The sequence below is a fragment of the Dermacentor silvarum genome, chromosome 2 (genome assembly GCF_013339745.2).
Source record: "Dermacentor silvarum isolate Dsil-2018 chromosome 2, BIME_Dsil_1.4, whole genome shotgun sequence".
NCBI classification, from domain to species: Eukaryota; Metazoa; Arthropoda; class Arachnida; order Ixodida; family Ixodidae; genus Dermacentor; species Dermacentor silvarum.
The window spans coordinates 259,381,470-259,404,111 of record NC_051155.1 but is presented as its reverse complement, the minus strand read 5'-3'; the positions used below and the strand labels follow the sequence as shown (position 1 = coordinate 259,404,111).

The window sequence follows — 22,642 nt, the reverse complement described above, 5'->3', positions numbered from 1 at the left end:
AGTCGGCCTGCCGCCCCTTGCGTTGCTGCTCCGTCCTCGCACTTGTGTGGAAACTCGATAGCGTGCACAGAACCCATAGCAATTAAGTGGCAGAGGAGGTCAACCCAGCGTGCTTTGTGTGGCCATAGCCTCCAATCTGATTTTGACGGCAGTTTTGCCGGGGAAGGCAACGTACACAAGTCGCACCGGTGTATAAGATGCACCGGCGAAAAATTCGGAAAGAAACCATGACTTACACACCAGAAAATACGGTATATACATACTAATTTCGCGTTAACCAAATTCTGCCACAAAGAAATTTTTCGCATGTCCCGTGATTTTCGTTGTAGCAGTACTCGACTGTGTGTGTGTATATATATATATATAGTCGACTCTCGTTACAACGGACCCTGATGAAAAAAAATGTTTTATCCGAAGTCAAAGCAGAAAAGACTAAATTGTACATCATTATACGCGGCGCCTACAAGCTAGCCTTAGGACTGCCAAACAACACCAGCACTGAACTTCTACTCCAATTAGGACTCCATAACACCCTAGACGAATTAATCGAAGCACAGCGTCGGTCTCATCTGGAGCGTCTCACCCTTACAGAAACGGGCCGGCACATTCTAACTAAACTCGGCATCACCTACCACCGTCAACATGGAGACAAATACCCAAGTCCACGCGACGTACAGACTTGGCTACATGCCGACCCTATTCCCAAAAACATGCATCCGGACTACAATAAAGAACGTCGGAAGGCAAGGGCTGCCTCCCTCATTAAAGGGACACTAAAGGCAAATACTAAGTCGACGTGGACTGTTTAAATACCTTTCCAGAAACCTCAAAACGCTTGTCTCATGCAAAGAAAAGACTTAGTTTACGAAAAAATGGGATCTGAAGGGTCCAAATAATTTTATTGCAATTCAAATCACCCGCCACGCCAATTGAGGAGTTGTGACGTTGCATACGCCATTTTCTGCCGTTGGTGAGTGTAACGGCGCCCGACAGATGGCGGTACGGTGCGCCGCTGCAGCTGATTTTGGTAAAGTGGCGTAGACCGTTCGGGCATTCCGCGACGTCGCGTGGAAGTGGAATTCTCTGCTACTTGCAGTTAGTGCGAGGTTCGCGAGCCAGAAAAACAAGTGCAACACTACACGTTAACAGAAAAACTGAAACGCGAAAGTGCGGGCGGCGCAGAGTCGAGCGAACACGAAACATTTTGACCGCCCGCGTTGTTGTCAACGGTGTAATGTCAGTTAGTTCTTTTTTGTAAAAATGTAATACAACTGGTGAAGTAGTATTTTCTTTCTTCTTATAATACAGTACAATGATGTTTTCATAACGAGTGGTTCAGTACTAGTGACAGAATTTAAATGAGGAGTGCCTTCGTCATCGGGCGAGTACTTGAATGTCCCGGGGGAGTCGCTAATCATGTCCTGCATTTACCTTAATTTCTCTATTACTAAGGCTCTGCTCGCGATAATATTGACGCTTTAGAGATACTCGTGCACTAATGCATCACTTTAGCTTGACTTAGTATTTGCCTTTAGTGTCCCTTTAAAGCCTATGACGACACCACGGGCGTCACCTTCGTCGACGCAGCTGAATATCAAGACGGGCACCGCTTCGCCGCGGCTACCACAGTAAGCGGCTCTCTCAAACATGCCGCCAGCATCGTAACCCAAAACGCCGAGACGGCCGAGGAAGTGGCCATCGCCCTGGCCACCCTTGATCCGGACTGCCATACCATCGTGAGCGATTCCTGCACGGCAATCAGCAATTACATCAAAGGTCGTATTTCAAAACAAGCACTACGCATCCTAAACCAAGCCCCTCACTCACTTGAAAAGCAAATCACTCTCGTCTGGTTCCCAGCGCACGCTGGCGATGTACATCCGCACCTCACCAACCTCAACGAGGTTGCTCACTCCGTAGCACGAGGCCTTGTCAACCGTGCCGGAGACAGCGCAGGTGCACCCGCGGAATGCGATCGCCTCGCCAGCTATAGCAACCTCACGAAATCATTCTATCTCAACAGAAGAACCTTCCCCATCCCTCATCACAAGCTAAACAGAGCACAGGCAACCACCCTTCGCCTGTTACAGACAAACACGTACCCCTCACTAACACGTTACCACAGGATCTACCCGGACACCTACCCTAGTAACATTTGCAAGATCTGTAAGACTGAGGCAGCATCGCTTCCCCACACGCTATGGGAATGTAAAAAGCAATATCCGACAAATAATACCGTGACCCTCTCGTCGAGATGGCACGCCGCCCTGCGCAGCTCCCAACTCGACGACCAACTCTGGGCTACCCAGCAAGCCTGCGAGGCGGCGAAGAGGCAAGGCCTCGATGTCCCCACGTGGGAGGCCTAGGCCCAGCCAACTAAACTGCTGGTTTAAATAAAAGTTTGTTCCTCCTCCTCCTCCTTATCCGAAGTCCATAGTATCTGAAACTGGAGGCCACTGCCGAAACACCAAAGATTGTCAAACAGTCGCTGCATGTTTCGACTACCGCCGGAACGTCGCAACATGTCGTCAGAAAAAACGAAAAAACAACAACAAAAAAAAAAAACGAAAGGGAACCACTCACGAAGAAATGCATGTGTACTTTCCACATGTTTGGCGCAAAAAGTTGTGTGCAGTGCATTACTGGGGCGCGATCGAGGTCGTTGTTCGGAGCGCGCGTTCAATTTCTCCAGGCTGTGCACGGCGAAACTGCACGCGCGCTCCAAGCGGCGATCTCCGATTGCGCCCCTGCCCTCACCTACGCTGCTAATGTGAATTACCATATATACTCACAGAAATCCAATGCAAAGTTGGGTGGTGCGTTTATTATGCAGGGTAAATTTTAGGGTGTTTTATGAGTAAGCGTTCTTCGTGAAACTGCTCCAAATTTGGAATTTACTGCTCCAAAACAGAGGGGTGTTTTTTCCCGTAACCTGCTCCAAATTTGGATGTTCCTGCCCCAAAAGTAAGATTTCTCTGCTCCAAAAATTGCTCCAAATCCTATTTTGGCTGTTGCACCACTGCATAGTGTACCATGTGCGTGATTAGCAGATCAGTTCTGCTCCTGGCAATGAGACCACATGATCACGTACGTGTCTGGTCAGTTGTGACTGCAGCGGTGAGGCACTTGAGTAGCTACCGTTCTTGGTGCTAATATTGATGTGACCCCAGAGATTGTAATTAACAGTGTCTATAATTATTTGTCACATCGGACCATTTTATGGTTTCATTCTGTGATTATTAGACACAGATAAACTCGTCAAAGCATCAAAGTTAAAAGCTGGAAATTTGCTGTCAATTGTAAGACTTTCAGCTTAGCAGACTTGGTCAACATTACCCGAGGATGGCTGATTGAAATTTTCCCTGTGTAGGTAGTTTGCATCACGAGGAAACCTTATGGGATATCTTGTCACTTTTTGTGGCAGTACTACCGACAGAATTTTATCAAGATTGGCCTCCCCTCAATGAAGGTTGACTGCAATGTTGAGATGGCGAATATGGGTGTCCTGTGACCATTTTTGCGGCCACGATCGAGAGCTTCAAGTGATTGTTCTTTTCTTGCAGTCCCTGAAGTGCTCGTTCACCTCGAGCGCTCACTCTGCCCTGGAATCCAGTATCACCTCCAGTAACGAGTGCGTGGTCAATGGCTTGCAAAGCAGCACCATTGCATGCTGCCGTCACTGCTCAGGCCATCTGGAGACCGTCTGACTCCTGAGCATCAAGGGGGTTGACTAACCACCAGCAAGATCTGCACAGAATTGCCTCTGAAGTGCTCACAACATTGTGTGTGTCAGGCTCTCTGTATGATTGTGGCATGTGTGCAGTAGTGTGACCAGTGAAGGAATGATTGAGGGACAAGTAGTTGTCACATGCTGCCTTGAAAGATGTACATCTCTTGGTATTGACCTGTTTTTTTTTGTATGCACTCAGTACAAATCTTGAAAACATTGTGCCAACTGTGATGCTCCCAGAAATTGCGTCACCTTTAAACTCAAATTTCAGGAATGTAAAGGGTTGTAGTTTTATAAGAAGCTTGGCCAGCTGCTCCCCTTTTGGCGAGCAGCAGCCCCGCACTGCCATTGCAGCTCACGGGGCACTGGCTCCTCATGCACAGGCAGCTCAGCCGAAGGCTTCTCTTGCTGAAGAACTTGATGCATTTGGACCTTGCAGCCAAGCCTTGAGCAGCACACTCACATTTTGATGATTGTTATATGTTCTGTGCTCGTGATCAGGGTCCCCTTCTGTAAAGAAATTTACAGAAGAATAAAATTGGGTTGGAGTGCATACGGCAGGCATTACCAAATCCTGACTGGGAGCTTACCACTGTCGTTGAAAAGAAAAGTGTACAATCATTGCATTCTACCGGTGCTAACATATGGGGCAGAAACTTGGAGGTTAACAAAGAAGCTCGAGAACAAGTTAAGGACCGCACAAAGAGCGATGGAACGAAAAATCTTAGGACTAACGTTAAGAGACAGGAAGAGAGCGGTGTGGATCAGAGAACAAACTGGGATAGCCGATATTCTAGTTGACATTAAGCAGAAGAAATGGAGCTGGGCAGGCCATGTAATGCGTAGGATGGATAACCGGTGGACCATTAGGGTTACAGAATGGATACCAAGAGAAGGGAAGCGCAGTCGAGGTCGGCAGAAACCAGATGGGATGATGAAGTTAGGAAATTTGCAGGTGCAAGTTGGAATACGCTAGCGCAAGACAGGGGTAATTGGAGATTGCAGGGAGAGGCCTTCGTCCTGCAGTGGACATAAAATATAGGCTGATGATGATATGTTTTGTGCAGAACTTGGCATTGCTGCAGAAAAGCAGGTTCGAAAAGGTAGCAGCTTCTGTTGGGATTGAGTACAGTAAAACCTTGTTAATTCGAGCCTCACTAATTTGGGAAATCGAGTAATACAGACGCGTTCTTTCGTCCCGGTAGACATATGCATTATTTAATGGCACCAAACTCTCACCAACTTAGACGTATTTGGCTGCACACCGGTTTCCATAATTTTACATTTATAAGCTGCACTAAAAATTTCAAAAATTTAATTATTAAAAGCCGGCATGTTGGCTATATGCATCCCGGCCACGGCGGCCGCATTTCGATGGGGGCGAAATGCGAAAACACCCGTGTACTTAGATTTAGGTGCACGTTAAAGAACCCCAGGTGGTCCAAATTTCCGGAGTCCCCCACTACGGCGTGCCTCATAATCAGAACTGGTTTTGGCATGTAAAACCCCATAATTTTTGGCTATATGCGAATTTTGCGTTGAGATGTGGCTTCACGGCACTGTGGCGCATGATGCCATGAAGCCACACCTCAAGGCAAGGTTCTCCAACATTCTTACCTCCTAGGGAACCCCACCCCTCCTTGTTGAAGCTCCCTTCACCTCACCTTCATGGTTGCCCACTGTCCTCCGATTCACAGGTCACAATTTTGTGTTTAGTAGTTTGCAAAGTGCATGCAGGGATAGTGATTGTGCATGCAGTGCCGATGAACTCGAATCACGTGGAACTGCGACCAACGGCCGTCCTTTACAACACAAGCAGAAGCTGCGTTGTGTGCACAATGCCATTCTTTTCTTTTTATTCGGGGGATTTGCTGCAAGGCATAAACAATAAAAGACTTAAAAGTACAATGTCACAAACATGGCGGAAGCTGTCCAGGATGAAGAGCGATTCTACCACGGCTTGCCGGCTACATTGCGATAGACAGATGATTTGTTGGCGAAAAAGTAATCAATCGGCTGTGCATGCGGTAGTGTAAAGCATGTCTCGGATGAAGACGCTGGTCTTGTGCTGCAGCCGCACTGCGAAGGAAGTCGCAAGGCCTTCACCCCTGCAAGCGTTGTTCAGTGATGAGATGAAAAAAATTTCAGCTTCCGCACTGCTTCTGTGCAAAGTAGAAACAGGATTTGCCGAATAATTCAGTAAATAAAGGTGTGTTGATGCTGTAATCATTTGTTTGTTGTTCTCCTGATGCTCTCATTAATTTGACATTCAATTAGTTAACATTTTTTGGTCCTGTGAAATTTGAATTAACTAGGTTTTACTGCACTTGCAGTGGGGCTGTACATAAAGCACTATATCGAAGTGCGAGTGTGCTGCAAGTGTGAGCAGATGAACCAGGCATCTTGATACACTGCTTCTTGGATGCAGGCGTACTGTATTACTATATGGGGAATGATTTTTAAGGTTTTCGTGAAATCTACACAAGTAAACCTGGCCTTGTGAGCACACATAATCTTGCAAGAAATGAATGGTTTCATTCAGAGGGTGGCAGGATGGTTCTTGGCAGAAGCTGTGTTGCATGCAGTGCCTATGGGGCTGATGGGCTGGAGTTCTGAACACCCTGTGGCACAACCTGGTGGCGAAAAAAGAAGTTGGCCAAGTAGTACAGATGCGACGACGCTTTGAGTTTTCTGCGTAGTTTTTCAGACTCAAAAAGTTCTAGCGTACGCAAGACCTTGTCCGCTACCGCCTGTAACATAGGTCACTGAAAGCAAGCACTCTTTGCTCCAGCGAACCGTGCCGAAGGCGTGCGGAGCCGGTGACTGCGGTGGGCAGCGTGTGGTCCGTAAGTGTTGTAACCACCGTTATTGTAGTGTGGTGGATTGCCATGAACAAGAGGGTCGTAATCCTGATGTGTGTTTCTACCGGTTCCCTTCAAAACCCTACAAAGTGGAGTGGCGGAAGCGCTGTGCTGTTCGACGTTGTAAAGCGAGTACACAATAGAAACTCTGTTGCCTGCAGATTCCTAAACCTACGCGAGCATCGGAAGCATTGGACACACACGCTTTGGGATTGCAGCGCGCAGCCACTGTAAACACTACCAAAAGAAAGCTTCAATTTTCTTGTACCACTGCACCAAGCAACATGCAGCAACTGTGGCTGCTTGTGACTCTCCTCATGGTGCTGTGAATAGAGCATTGTGTTCAAACCTCGCCAAGGCCAGAGAACACCTTGACCAATGCAGTTTCACAGTGGAGCTAACCTACCAAAATGACGAACTGCCACCACGCACTGACACAATTTATTTATGGAAGACAAATGCCAAACAGTACATGCAACTGTCGTGCATGCTCCGAAAGTATTTGTGCGATTTATTGTTTGTGTTGCTACGGGCAAGACACGGGGGACCCAAGGCGGCCCGATCAAATGCGGCCAGCCGTCATTGTTCGACCTTTAATCCCCGACATAGTTTATTGCAGATCACTCTATCGTTCTGGCTTTCTTAAATTATTATCAGTAATCGCATGAACATGCCTCGCAGAACTTCCCTGGATCTCAGCGTCGTATCATACTCGCTACATTTTCGAGTTTCAGTTTGCCGAAACAATGTCTTCGATCTCTTACACGTCGTAAATGTATTTGGTGTTGCAGATTTATTTCCTCTCTGAAGAGTGCCTGGCCTGAAGAAGCTTTCAGTGTCCATTATTTGCTGGAATCCATAATGCAGCAAAAGCGAAACTGGCTGCTCCAGTGTGCTGCTGTGCTTTCAGCAGCATACGTGCGCCTTTTGTACTGGAAACCAAGGGACGCGTGGTTGGGGCGCTGTTTAGCGGTGTTCTTGCAGCACCACCTGGGCAGCCGTCAGCCCCATAAGTAATTGCTTATAAGTGTGGCTGTAACAGTCACTTTGTTATTCAAATCTGTTGCACAACCGGACTATGCTGTCATTAATTTTAATATGTGCCAAGATAATGCTGTAATATTTGTTCATCTGTAAGTTGTCTTGAGCTTCGTTGTTAACCTCCAAGTTGTTAGCACCGGTAGAATGCAATGATTGTACACTTTTCAACGACAGTGGCAAGTTTCCAGTCAGTATTTGGTAATGCCTGCCGTATGTCACAAACATGGCGGAAGCTGTCGAGGATGAAGAGCGATTCTGCCGCGGCTTGCCGGCTACATTGTGATAGACGGAATATTTTGTTGGCGACCAGTTGGCGAAAACTTAATCGGCTGTGCATGCGGTAGTGTAAAGCATGTCTCGGATGAAGAAGCTGGTCTTGTGCCGCAGCCGCACTGCGAAGGAAGTTGCCTTCGTCCTGCAGTGGACATAAATATAGGCCGATGATGATGATGATGATTTGTTCATCCTCTTGCCTTAATTTAAACGTCCCCTTTGGTGGTGGTGGTGTGTTGCTGAGCAGGAGATCGCAGGATTCACTTAAATGGGAGTTCAAGGCCGCAGAATAGAAATAAAGAAAGCTAGTTTGGTCCCACAGAAATGTATGGGTGCCAGACGGGACCTTTGGTCGTGACTGAATTAACCGAAGTCGAATTAATGGAGGTCTACTGTAGTGCCAGAAGTGAATTGAAAAATTTTTAAACAGTTTGTGAATCATGCACAGCCTTCTCACCGTTAAGATCAAACAATTTTATCATCCTGGTATTGACAACCGAAGTTGCTGTCATTACACTGCATATTATAAATTGCGCTTTATTAAAAGCACAAAGGGAGCATTAGGAACAACTCGGCAGGTTGTTTGTGAAATCTGGGCTCTTAAGAGAATACGCAGTCGTGCATTATAATGTAAAGTTTATAAAGGTAAGCTTGGTGAACCAATTAATATATGTGTATACCGTCGCGATCAAAGACGTGTGTCATTTGCAGTAACAGCAGAGTGAAAAAAAAGCTCATTTTTTCTCCTTCAGATTGTTGCGGAAGATACTGCCGCTATTGTATAAAGTATGTTGCAAGGAAATGTATTCTGATTTAATTCGATGAGAGGACACAAGTGCTGCATCTACAAATAGTACCGAGTACTGCCAAATGCTGCATCTGAACATTTTATTATGAGTGATTGGGTTTAGCTAGAAGAGTATGGCTACCTGAGACGCAGCGTGCTCTGGTATGTTATGGCCACAGTGAATGTGATAAAAAATATCACATTAACTGTGGCCATTAACTGTGGCCATTGCTTTAATTTCATGTTTCATCATTTACAGTCAACAATAAAGTATTAGAAAAGAATTGGGAAAAAAATGTATTTTTAAATTTGACTGTTTCATTCGAAGACCTAATTGGGTGACGACTATTCTGAATATTCAAGGGTCGAGTCGAATAGGACTGTATTAAATTTGTTATCTAAAGTTTTTATTGCGATAGCAATTATAAGGACACTCCAGGCGTATTTCTGCCGTCGCCGTGAGGTTCCGTATAAAGTCCAAGGGCGGTCGCCGTATGTTGTATGTGCGAATGAAAGTGTGCGAGCGGAGCCGGCATTCGCGGCTCAATCTCGCGCACCCAATGGAGGAAAGCGGGAAGGAAGCACGCCGTCTTCCGTCGCGCGCAACACTCCAGGGAGAGGAGCACACCCGGACCGCCGTATCTTGAAAGCCACCTACGTCGGGGACACCGTGCGCTGTCTTTTCGCTTCATAGTTCGTGTTGATGCGAGACGCAGCACGAAGGTCAATTCACTCGCTGCTGATGCCGCGCTTACTCCAGAGTTTTGACAGCGAGTTTCCGCTGTCATCGAGTGAGATGCGTTCATGTTTGCTTGTGCGCGCGTGACACCATGCTTGTTAATTTAGTTAGTATGCCTATGTTTGCAAATTTGTACGGCCGATAAAACTACTATTCGTACTTCGTATAGCTGTCCACTAATTTGCTATCGCAATCGATGCTTCGCCTTTCGAGCGGAACTGCGACGTTCTTTCACAGCATCACGCTTGCTCGAGCAGTGCACATGATTTTCGTATCAATGGTGGTACTGGGTTTTGTTCGCCATTTCTTTATTTTTTTTAAATGTGTCATTAAACTAACTTTTTATTAGGCGAACCTGTACCCAGAAAAACAAGTAACAGTCAAGCACAACGACAGCGGCGAGCAGAGTCTGCAATCGTCGAAAATCTGATCAGCGAGTCAAACGCGTCGGCTCTTACACGAGTCGTCGAAGGATCAGAGTAATCGCTGGTGCCTGCGTGTCTTCCAGAAAATACTACACAATTCGCGTCGCGCATTGAGTCAGATCATAGGCGGAAAGTTTTCTTTTATCCGGGGGGGGGGGGCTTGACCAACATTCCGAACCCCACCCATATATGCATATATATATAAAGGTCGGTCCACCGACCGAAACTGTTGGGTAAATAAACCTAAGAGAACCGCGAAGTTGTGCGTCTCATTTTTCTATATATATATATATATATATATATATATATATTGCCACACTTTGCAACATGTAGTACATAATTAGAAAGCCGAAGACGCGCGCTAATCCACGCAGCATGCGCCGGCACCTGCATTGACGGGCGCCAGCGAAGAAGCAGACCAGTTTTTGGCTTTGATCAGCTGGTGAAGAAGAAGATCGCTGGCGATCACTGAAGAAGAAGAAGAGCGGAAGAGAGAGAGAGAGAGAAATAGCATTTATTAGCCCCGAAGGAACTAAAGCCCAAGTCCGGGCCTCCTGGTAGGCTCATGCATGCCTCCTGGCCCAGAACGTTCTTGACGTGCTGCACCAGAAGCGGCCACCACAGTTTTTCAAACCTTCATGGGGGAGTGGTCCACTCCTCCCAGCTGCCAGGACGCTGGTTGTATGGTAATTTGGAAATTATTGCCTTTTTAAGCATGGCGTTTGCAGGGCACTCCCACAAGATGTGTTTATTTGATGGATAGGCCCCGCACTGTTTACAAGTGGGGGAGCCTGGGTCCCTGTTAATATAATGCGTATAGTGTGGTGGTGAGTAATGTGTGTGTTTGTGCTTTTCGTATGATTGAGGCATCCTCTCTCGAATGCGTGTAGGATGGTGTGTTGAGAATTGTTGATGCTTCCCTGCGAGGACTTCAAAATATGTATCCTTTCTTTCCGCTGCATCTTCTGCTCTTTTCTGGGATTGTAAGTATCTTCGACGAGCCAAAGGATAGGAGGTCCCGGATTTTCTGCGCGGGTGAGCTGGTGTGCTCTTACATTTCCTCGCAATCCTTGATGGCCTGGAACCCATTGTATACGTATGCGTAGTAGGGGGTGAGCATGCATGTACATGTGGAGCTTTGTGCGTATGTGGTAAGGAAGGTCTCATCTTGAATGTCTCTGCAAGCGCTTTGACTGTCTGTTCGGATTGTGATCGTGTCAGATGTATGTGTCATTTCCGTTATGGCGAGCATTACTGCCAGCAATTCCACGTCGTGAGGCGTTGGGACTCCCAAGTAATTTTTCACAAGCGTCGAGTCATGGCCCACGACCGCTGCTTTGCTGATTTCGGCATTATGACTGGCATCTGTGTAGTACGTGCTTTTATCCTCTGTCCTCTGCATTACACTTGTTCTTTTTGAGCGCCTATTTCTATTCTTTCCCGGGTGCATATTTTTTGGAATGGGATCTACGGTTATCCTTGGCAGATCATCCCACGGTGGTAGTTTCGGTGGAATTGGGGGTAAGTTAGCGGTTTCGTACCCCAATCTATTCAGTATTCGTCGACCCTGATTAGTAGATGATTTAAGTCTCTGTATTTGTGCTTGATTGTGCATGTCTATTCTGTCTTCTAGTGAGTTAAAGAGGCCGGTTGCTTCAATTTTATGGTTAGGTGCAAACTTAGGAACTCCCAGGGCAAGTCTAGCACACTTTCTAATTATAATGTCTATCTTTTTGCACTGAGTGCTGGTTATCTTAGCGTATGGTAGATAGTACATTATCCTAGAAAAGATCAAGGCTTCTATAACCTTACGAAGTTCACGTTCTTTCATTCCTCTCCTTTGTCTAGTTATTCTACGCATCATTGCAAGGATCTGTTCCAGTTGTACGGTCAGCTTCTGCACCCATGTTGATGCTTTACCATTGTCCTGTAGAAAAAGCCGTGGATTCTTGTGGTATTCTTGTGGGGTAAGACTGCGTCTTTCATTCGAAGTTTGATTAAATTTTTATATTCTTCGGCTCGCTTGCTAACGTCTTCACTAATGACAATATATTCTGATTTCTGAGGGGAACATTCTAGCCCTAGTGTTTCGGCGTAGTCAGGTATAGTATCTAGTCCACATTGAATAATGTGTTCTTGCCATCCTGGTGATCCTCGACAGCACCAAATAGTTATATCATCGGCGTACAGATTATGTTCTAGGTTTGGTATTTGTTCTAGTAATGCGGGTAGCTTCATCATCGCAATGTTAAATAAAGTCGGCGAGAGAATAGAACCTTGGGGTGTTCCGCGCGTGATCGGATGGCTAGGTGACACATATTCAAGTTTCACTTTAACCGTCCTTTCACTTAGGAAGTCTTTAACAAAGTTGTATACTCTAGGCCCAGGTTTAGTCGCCTTGAGGTTTTCTAAAATTGCGTGGTGGGTGACACTATCAAAAGCTCATTGCATATCGACCCCTACGATTGTTCTTAGCTGAGCTGTACTTGGTAAATCAAACACCTGGTTTTTGATCCTCAGCATAGCGTCCTGAGTGCTAACATGTTTTCTGAAGCCTATCATTGTCTCGGGTAAAAGTTGAAGGCCTTCCAGGTGCCACTCAAGACGTTCTAAAACCATCGTATGATGGTTTTAGAGGGGAAGAAATTAAGGAACATTGGTTGCATTGCATTACCAATGCTCAGTGCTAGCCTTTCCATTAAAGGACCCCATATATATTTCCCTCTCCTATCATCTAAATATTATCCCACAAGTAGAGACAGTCAAGTATCTTGGCGTGATATGTGACGGTTCACTGTCTTGGAAGGCGCACATTGACTATATTGCAGCAAAAGGTGTTCGTGCGGTTGGCTTGCTGCGTAGGCTGAGTAATAGTTGATCAGGAATGCGAAGAGCAACGCTTTTAACAATATACCGCATGTATGTTGGACCGGTATTGGAATTTGGATGTGTACTGTACTCTGGAGCTCCTGCCTATAAACTTCGCCCCCTTGTTCTTCTGGAGAGGCAGGTCTTGCGACAATGTTGAGGGCTACCTAAATTTGTAGCAAATGAAGTTTTACATCTGGAAGCTAAGATGCCATCTCTTGTTACGAGGTTTCGATTATTAGCTGTACAGTCATATTTAAGACTATATGAATTCCCTAAGGCGTTCACAAACAGTTTTTATCTCCCAGCCAGACTTGTTTTTCGGCTTCTACTGGCCGCGATTCCACACACCATAAATTATTTTTATTCAAGCTCTCCTAGATAAATTAAACATACAAATTCGTGAGGTGAGTCCTGTTGTTTACAACACCAATTCCATTAAAATTCAGTATGATGATATTTTTCCTATAAATGCAAAGGCATTATCTTACCGCATGCTAAGCTCAATCTTAAATGATTACTTTTTGCACGTTCCGATCGAGACAATTATTGCCACTGACGCTTCCCAAAATGAAGAAAATTGTGGAATTAAAATATTTTCTCCTATTCTTGATTGGTTGTTCTCTCTTCGCCTCCCAGACTTCGTACCTATCTTTCCAGAGGAATTTTTAGCTGTCGTTGTAGCCCTCCGTAAACTGAACACATCAACACGTTCCACAGTGGTCGTGACGGTTTTATCTCTGTGCTCCTCCCTCACAGCTTCCGATAATTCCCCGGTTTTGCGAGCTTTCAGATCGTTAGTGCCCCCTCACTTAGCTTTGATTAGATTGGTGTGGGTACCAGGGCATAAGGGCCTATTTCTAAACAAAATGGCAGATTCGTTGGCGAAAGCGTCCCTGAATGGCCAGGTAATTCAAATCCTACTGGTTTCAGCTTTCTTCATAGGGGCTAGATTTTGGAGAAAAATGACACTGCGTGAATTTTACGCCCCTTCTTTAACAAACTCCTCAGATTTTCAGCACTTGTCGCATTATTGGAATAGCAAACTCTGTCAAACGCGATCACTTGAAGTCGCAATCACTAGACTATGCTGCAGAATTCCATTTTTAAATTTTTGCCTACACAGAGCTGAACAGAGCTTTTACCTACCCTTCGTGAACAAGTGTCGGCTGAACTGCAGAAACTTGAAGCCCAAGACATAATCGAGTGCGTTGACGCCTCTGAGTGAAACCGGTTTCTCCTATAGTGGTTGTTCGCAAGAAGGATGGTTCAATACGAATGTGTGTTGATCTGCGAGAGCCCAATAAAGCTATAATTGTTGACAGCTTTCCACTACCACAGACAGACGAGTTGCTGCACAGCTTAGCTGGTGCCAAGCGATTCTCGAAGCTGGATTTGGCATCTGCCTACCAAACAACTAGAGCTTGATCCTGAGAGTCGTGATCTCACTACCTTCATCACGCACGACGGGCTTTTTCGTTTTAGGAGAGTATGTTTCGGCTTGGCTTCAGCCCCGTCAGCATTTCAAAAGATGATGCATCTCATACTGAAAGGGTGCAAAGGTGTACTTTTCCACATCGATGACATTATCGTATATGGTCGTTCTCGAGAAGACCATCTTTCATATCTTTGCATCGTTTTGCAACGACTTTCTAAAGCGGGCCTGAAACTCAACCAGAAGTGCATTTTCGACGTCACGGAACTAACGTTTCTGGGTTTCTGGTTCACATGTTGTGAACGGCAAAGGACTCTTTCCACTAGCATCATCTATCCAAGCGATGAAAGAAGCTCCGGCGCCTTCAAACATCAATGAACTTCGTTCCCTGCTTGGTCTGGCGGGATTTTATTCCAAGTTCGTTCCCCATTTTTTGGATGTTGTGGAACCTTTATGGGCATTGCTTCGAGGCAACGAGCCATTTGCTTGGATGCCAGCTGCCGAAGAGAGTTTTGTCCGTTTGAAATCACTGCTGACAACTTGCAAGGTTCTACATTTCTTTGACCCGAACCTACCCGCCATCGTCACGACCGATGCCTCCGGGTATGGACTGGGCGCTGTGCTGCAACAATATAACAAGGGAATTCTACAGACGGTTGCCTTTGCCTCCCGTACCTTGAGCCCACAAGAGAGGAAGTACTCTGCAGGCGAACGTGAAGCCTTAGCATGTGTTTGGGCCTGTGAACATTGGCACGTGTACCTTTGGGGTCGCCCCTTTGTCTTGCGAACCGACCACAGTGCTCTTGTCACCTTGCTGTCAACCGAAGGTGTTGGACATCGGCCATTGCGAATTACACGTTGGTCAGTGCGACTTTCTTACAACTACACCGTAGAGTACCGTAAGGGAAGCGATAATGTGGTGGCTGATGCGCTCTCTCGACTGTCTTTGCAAGGAGAAACCAATGAGGTTGCCGAAGATGAGTTTGTTTGCCTTCTTTCTCCGATGTTAACCATTGCAGAATTACAAGCGGAGAGTGCATCTGACAGTACAATCGCAAAAGTCATGGACTTTGTTTTATCCTCTTGGCCTGATACAAAATCTCTGGAAGCGGAGCTAATGCCATATTTTCATGTACGTGCAGAACTATCCATTGTACACGACTTGCTTTACCGTGGTGACAGGATCGTAATTCCAAGTATCCTTGCTCGTCGTTTGATGGAAGTCGTACACAAATCACATTCGGGGATCAGTCGTACGCAGAATTTCGTCCGCACTTGTGAGACTTGTCAGAGAGCAGGCAAATCTAACGACAAATGGAAAGCACCAATGGTTAAGGTGCCCATTATTTCAGAGCCCTTCCGCAGAGTTGTTGCGGATTTGGTGGGGCCGTTGCCAAAAACAAAAGCGGGAAACTGATACATTCTCACCTTATTGTGCCCTGCAACAAAGTTTCCTGAGGCAATTGCCTTAAAAGAGGTAACTTCGGTCGAGGTAGTGGATGCTCTACCTTCCATTTTTTTCACGCCTCGGTCTCCCGGCAGAAATGCAATCAGACCAGGGAACAGTTTTCATGAGCGCATTTATGACAACATTTCTCGAGAAATGCGGCATCAGAATTTTGCGTAGCTCGGTCTATCATCCTCAGAGCAACAGCGTAAAGAGAGGGCACGCCGTCCTTACAGTGGCTACCGTCCTCAAGAAAGTTTTGAGAGCGGTTTGCCATGAAAGGAAGTGTGACTGGGACTGTTGCCTACTGGGCACGCTTTTTGCGCTGCGCACGGTACCACACGAAGGAACAGGGCTTGCCCCGGCAGAGCTGGTATATGGACGAAATCGTAGAGGTCTCCTAAGGCTAATTCGCGAGCTATGGGAGGACGATCGCGTGCCCAAAAGTGTGGTCGAGTATGTGTTGGACCTAATGCAAAGGTTGCATAAGTCTCGTGAGATTGTGAAGTGTAACCTAGAAGCAGCGAAAGACGCTTCGAAGTGATATTATGACAGAAATGCTAGGAAGCGATCATTTGAAATTTGCGACAAAGTGACGATCTTGCGGCCAAATCGCCAAGCTAAACTGGAAGTCCACTGGGAGGGACCCGCCGAGGTTATTGATCGCATTTCAGAGCTGAATTACACCGTGAGGTTGCCTGGACGTAGACGTGAGGAATGAGTTTATCATGTAAACTTAATGAGACCCTTCTTTGAGCGAGCAGCAATTGTCAGCATAGCTATGAATGTTTCAGAGGACGTTCCTCTAGAGTTACCTTGTTTTCGTGGGAAAACGGGCCCTAGTGTGGAAGAAGTAATAACACAAGCAGTTAACAAGGAGGCGTTAAGTACAGAGAAAGTTGAAGATTTGAGGAGTCTTACTCAGGATTACGTGGATTGTTTTGGGGAAAAGTTAGGAGTGACTCATTTGACACAACATGACATTGAGCTAACGACGGAAGTGCCTTTTAAGTCAAAAGCGTACCGCCTATCACGGCGGCAGCTAGACATAATGAAGGCAGAAGTAAAAAGGATGCTTCGTCTTGGTGTGATCAAGGAAGCACATAGCGAATATTGCTCCCCTCTAATGCTAGTTGAGGTACCAGGGAAAGATCCACGGCCATGCGTGGATTATCGAAAGCAAAATGCCATCACGAAAGACCAAATCTACCCCTTGCCAAATATAGAGGAGAGGGTAGAACTCGTAAGCAGAGCTACATTCATTACAACCCTAGACTTAGTCAGGGGTTACTGGCAGGTGCCCTTAACAGAACGAGCCAGTCGCTACGCGGCCTTTGTAACACCTTTCGGGGTTTACCAGCCCGTTACCATCAGTTCCGGCTTGAAGAACGCGCCGTTCTGTTTTTCAAGACTGATGGATCAGGTGCTTGAAGGGCTGGAAGAATTCGCGCTGCCCTATCTGGATGATGTGGCCGTGTTTTCTAATGATTGGGAGTCTCATTTGCAACATACCCAGACGGTGCTTGAAAGAATCAGAGGGGCGGGCTTGAGTATCAAGGCCGAAAAGTGTCAGTTCGGGCAGGCCCGTGTCACGTATTTGGGGCACGAAATAGGACAGGGAAAACGTGAACCGATGAAAGCCAAAGTGGCGGCAATAGCTAACTTTCCAAGGCCAGTAATGAAAAAAAGATGTGCGGTCATTTCTGGGAATGGTCGGGTATTACCAGCACTATATTCCAAATTATTCGGAGCTTGCCAGTCCGCTGACAGCCTCCGGAAGCGTGGAGCAGAAGTGGTCGCTTGGAGCGCTGATAGGGAAGAGGCTTCCCAGAATCTGAATTATGCTTTGGCTTCACGGCCTGTGCTTGTCTCGCCCGACTTTCGCCGCGAATTCATTCTGCAGGTGTCATCCTTCCCAACTTAACGAAAGCGGTGAAGAGCACCCCGTGCTGTATCTTAGTCGAAAACCCTCACCGTGAGAAGAGGCATTCAGCACCTCTGAGAAAGAGTGTTTGTGTATTGTATGGGCCATTCAAAAGCTAGGATGCTATATTCAAGGCACGAAATTTACGGTCGAGAGCGATCATTGCCCTCTTGCATGGCTGAAGCAAATGTCGGGAAAAACCATGAGACTGTTGAGATGGAGTCTCATTCTGCAGGAATACAACTTCGAAGTGCAAGTATAGGAAAGGGAGCCAGAATAAGAATGCAGACGGTTTGAGTCGGGGATTTTAAACAACAATTCGGTAAAAAAAAGGGGAGTGTTTGTACGGATCGCTATCGACATTATTAACATAGGCAACTAACTTTTGTCTTGCCGAGGGCTGACCACGCTAGAAATGGAGAGAGACAGAGAGAGGGGTAAAATTTTGCAAAGCGATGCGGGGATCATAGCGTCCGGTAGGCGTGTGGCTCGGCACGCCGGCCAGAGTGTGTGTGTGTGTGTGGGTGTGTGCTTGTGTTTGCCTAGGAAGAAGGCCGCAACACGCGAGGGCTGGAATCCCAGCTGCAACAGGTCGTCGGCCATCACCGCTAAAGGGAACCTCGACGCTTCGGGCAACCTGACAGCTGGTCACCCTCAGGTCGGCGGGGAAGTCTGTTGCCTCTCAGCCTGGTCCTAGGTATACCTTGGACATTTACCACGTGGCAGCCCCTTTCATCAGCGTTGCCCAGACGGCGACAGTGGTCGACACCGACGGTGAAAGCTGACAAGCGTCCCGAATCGGGAGTGCGCACCTTTGGATGTTGCCACGAGGCAGCGCCTTTCATCAGCGTCGGCCATGAAGAGTTAACCGGATTGAGGCGAGAGGCCAGCTTCCAGGAATTGCTGCCGTGGGAGCCACAACGATCTCGGTTTCCCAGAAGACCACGCAGTGGCAGCAAAAGGCGAACAGTAGAGGAGGAGTTGGGGTGAACACGACAACCCCTCTGATTGGCCACACCAAGGTCAGCAGATTCCCCAGTCGAGTCTGCTAGGGAAGACGAAGGGATTGCAGTGGGGGAGGTGTTGACGTGACCTGATACGAACTGAGACGTTGAATATGCTCCTGATGGAGTGGGCTTCCGTACCAGGGCCCAGTGTACATAATGTAAATGAAAAATTTTCCTATTTCCTTCTACCTGATGTACTCATCGATGGGCTTGGATTCTTGGCCCAAACGTCACCTCGAGCCGCAACAGTACCAAGGACCGCAAAAAAAGTATTAGTCGATAAAATTTGGAGCTTCACGTCATGTTTCGTCATTCTGATGAAAACGCAAAATTGCGTTTTGCAAAACTACCATTGCCCGGCACAAATTTCAAAACACATGACCTCTTGACAGCCAATGAGACAACCAAGATGGTGGATAATGGTGGCCGTGCAGCCGCCATGCGTGTCCAGAATAGATTTTCTGGGCCGAGTCGCGTCAGCGGGACTATTTCTTTAGTCGCGGTGGAAATCGGCTGCTGCGCTTCAGTAGTCAGGGCGGGGCGCGTCTCCTGTCTTCTTATGTTATAACCGACTTATATATATATATATTGGCCACACACTCTGCTGTTCGCATTTCATTTGTATTCGATAGTACATCTGCTGTGGCACTTGCAGGTATGCAGTTCATTATAGCGTCAACAGGAAAGATCCACTAGATGTTCTATGGACCTCCTGCATCCCCAAAAAGAACATCTATTAGAGGTTACTTATGTCCAGCTGCGACATCCTTTCAACATTACAGCAACGTGATCTGGATGGGACTTGATTATCCATGGTACGTATTTGTAATGTTGTTTGGAGAAATATAGATATCTATAGGATGTGCGCAATGTCTCAAACACGATGTTCTATAGACATCTATGGTACATTAATAGTTCACTGGGACTAGTCTTATGCTTCGCTTTCGCCTTTCCGGCAAAACTGCAGCCTCTTTTTTTTCGGAGTCCTAGTAGAAGCTTTGCTGAGCATGGCTGCTGTTGATTCTGATTTCGAATGAATCCGGCTTGGCCTAACTTCGGTTAGTAAGTTAATTATATATATTTCTGGCCTCTGCATGCACGTTTCGATATTTCCATCCCCAATAAATGTTGTATAAGTTTTTTTAAATAAGTCGCTAGCATTACCTACAGGAAAGAGAAGCAATGATGAAACACATATCATTCATGTGCATTTCACACACTGTTGATAAAAGACTCTGCCGAAGAGGTCACTGAAGTCTGCAGGCCTTTTTCAGCGTCAAAAAAGTGCGCAAAGCAATTTGTAGCGAGTTGAACATACAGCAACATATTGATTCTCTAGACATAGGCTATCATTAGACATAATTGTTAGTTGGCTACCTCTTTCTCTTTCAAGATATCATAAATTCTGGCCTGCGTACACATTGAAATATTACGTGTGGAAAGACACACACGAAAGAGGCTATTTACAATATATTTGCACTGGAACCAAATCGCCAGGCCGACACCTTGCTCGCGCCAAAAGCCCAGACACACTTCATCGTCTTTCCCACGGTGACTCGTCTCTTGAGCATCTCTAGATGATATCGTTATACTACCCCCCCCCCCCCCCCCCCAACGGCAAAAGCGCCGTCACGGTGCTGTTAAAGATCCAAGGCGCTTGGAGAGGTGTAGGGTTTGAGTCTGGCGACGTGGACAATATCACAGCGGAGGACGTAGTGGGCGTGGCTAGAACGATTTCATAGGTGACATCGGTCGCTTGGCGGAGCACGCGATATGGGCCTGTGTAACAGGAGAGCAGTTTTTCACAAAGGCCAACTTTACGCGATGGTGACCAAAGCAACACGAGGGTGCCGGGCGCAAAATGCACATCACAGTGACGGAGGTCGTAGCGTTGCTTCTGTTTGTCTTGAGACACTTGCAGACGAGCACGCGCAAGTTGGCGAGCATGGTCAGCACGGGCGATTGCATCACGGGCACAATCGCTAGTTGAAGCTGTGGTGGAATGAAGCACAGTGTCTAGTGGTAGCGTCGGTTCGCGGCCATACAAGAGGTAAAACGGGGAAAAGCCATCAGTTTCAAGACGGGAAGAGTTGTACGCAAAGGTAATATAAGGTAGAGCCAGGTCCCAGTCACGGTGGTCGGCGGAAACGTATTTCGATAGCATGTCTGTAAGGGTGCGGTTCAAACGTTCAGTGAGGCCGTTCGTTTGTGGGTGGTAGGAGGTGGTAATTTTATGCTGTATTGAGCAGGCACGCATGATGTCGTCAATGACTTTGGACAAAAAGGTACGGCCACGGTTGGTGAGCATTTGACGCGGAGCACCACGCATCAAAATTAGGAGGAAGTTCGCAACATCAGTAGCGCAACTGGCCGGAAGAGCGCGTGTTATGGCGTAGCGGGTCGCGCAGTCCGCAGCGACGGCAATCCACTTGTTTCCTGATGTAGATTTCGGAAATGGTCCGAGAAGGTCTAAGCCGACACGATGGAAGGGCTCGGCAGGGATGTCGAGCAGCTGCAGGTAACCAACGGGAAGCTGGGAAGGCTTCTTGCGTCGTTGGCAAAGCTCACAAGCGCCGACGTAACGCCGTACGGAACGTGCAAGGCCCGGCCAGAAAAAACGACGACGTACTCGGTCATAGGTTCGAGATACGCCAAGGTGTCCTGCCATTGGAGCGTCATGAAGCTCTTCTAGAACGGTTGAGCGGAGGTGTTTAGGTACTACAAGTAGGAACTCCGAGCCGTCCGGATGAAGGTTACGACGGGATAGAGTACCATCGCGGAGGATGAAGAGGCGTAGAGTAGCATCGGCCGGAGCGTGTTCAAAATGGTCGATGAGTGCTCTGATGTAGGCATCACGACGTTGCTCGTCGGCGAAATTAAGGAGCTTGGATACTGAGAAAACGGAAGCAGCACTGTCAATATTGGAGGAGTCAGAGTCGTCAACAGGGTAACGCGACAAGCTGTCAGCGCCTTGGTGCAGGCGGCCAGACTTGTACACCACGCAATATGAAAACTCTTGTAGCCTCAAAGCCCATCGCCCAAGCCGGCCTGTAGGATCTTTTAGCGATGAGAGCCAGCAGAGGGCATGATGGTCAGGGACTACGGAGAAAGGACGACCGTAAAGGTAAGGCCGGAGCTTCGCAACTGCCCAGACCACAGCAAGACATTTCCTTTCCGTAATGGAATAGTTGCGCTCCGATGGCGATAGGAGGCGGCTTGCATAGGCAATAACGCGATCCTGGCCACGCTGACGCTTGGGCTAAGACGGCACCTACGCCATGACCGCTGGTATCTGTACGCAATTCTGTAGGGGCATCAGGGTCGAAGTGGACGAGAATGGGTGGTGAGGTGAGAAGAGTGACGAGACGAGAGAAGGCGGTGGCTTCTGAAGTACCCCACGAAAATTGTACGCCTTTCTTCAGCAGATTAGTGAGGGGTCTAGCAATTTCCGCAAAATCTTGAACAAAACGACGAAAGTACGAGCATAGCCCAACAAAACTACGAACATCTGCGGCTGTCTTCGGAACCGGGAAGTCTCGGACAGCGCGAGTTTTGTCGGGATCAGGCTGTACTCCGGAAGCGTCGACGAGATGGCCCAGAATAGTAATTTGGCGGCGCCCAAAACAACATTTCGACGAGTTGAGTTGCAGCTTCGCCTTTCGAAATAAATCAAGTATAGTTGTTAGACGCTCAAGGTGAGTGTCGAACGTTGGCGAGAAGATGATGACGTCGTCAAGGTAACAGAGACTCGCGGACCATTTAAAACCCTGGAGCAAGGAGTCCATCATACGCTCAAAGGTGGCAGGGGTATTGCATAATCCAAACGGCATTACTTTAAATTGGTATAGGCCATCAGGTGTAATGAATGCGGTTTTTTCTCTGTCCATATCGTCAACAGCAATCTGCCAGTATCCAGAGCGAAGATCAATAGAAGAGAAATAGCTGGAACCATGAAGGCAGTCAAGGGCGTCGTCGATACGTCGGAGTGGGTAGACGTCCTTCTTAGTATTTTGTTCAAATGACAGTAGTCCACACAGAAGCACCACATGCCGTCCTTCTTCTTAACCAACACCACAGGTGACACCCAGGGACTCGAATAAGGCTC

At 47.2% G+C, this 22,642-nt stretch overlaps 1 protein-coding gene across 3 annotated transcripts in view; it reads left to right on the top strand.

Annotated features, from left to right (window-relative positions):
- LOC119443182 (golgin-45-like) overlaps positions 1-5,956 on the top strand; it is a 39,577-nt gene extending 33,621 nt beyond the window's left edge. For all 3 annotated transcript variants that reach the window (XM_037708349.2, XM_049662654.1, XM_049662655.1), the window contains exons 7-8: positions 3,564-4,223; positions 4,798-5,956. In XM_037708349.2, coding sequence (XP_037564277.1) covers positions 3,564-3,707 — 144 coding nt within the window. In that variant the 3' untranslated portion in view covers positions 3,708-4,223; positions 4,798-5,956. The remainder of the gene's footprint in view (positions 1-3,563; positions 4,224-4,797) is intronic.
- The last annotated feature ends 16,686 nt before the right edge of the window (positions 5,957-22,642 follow it).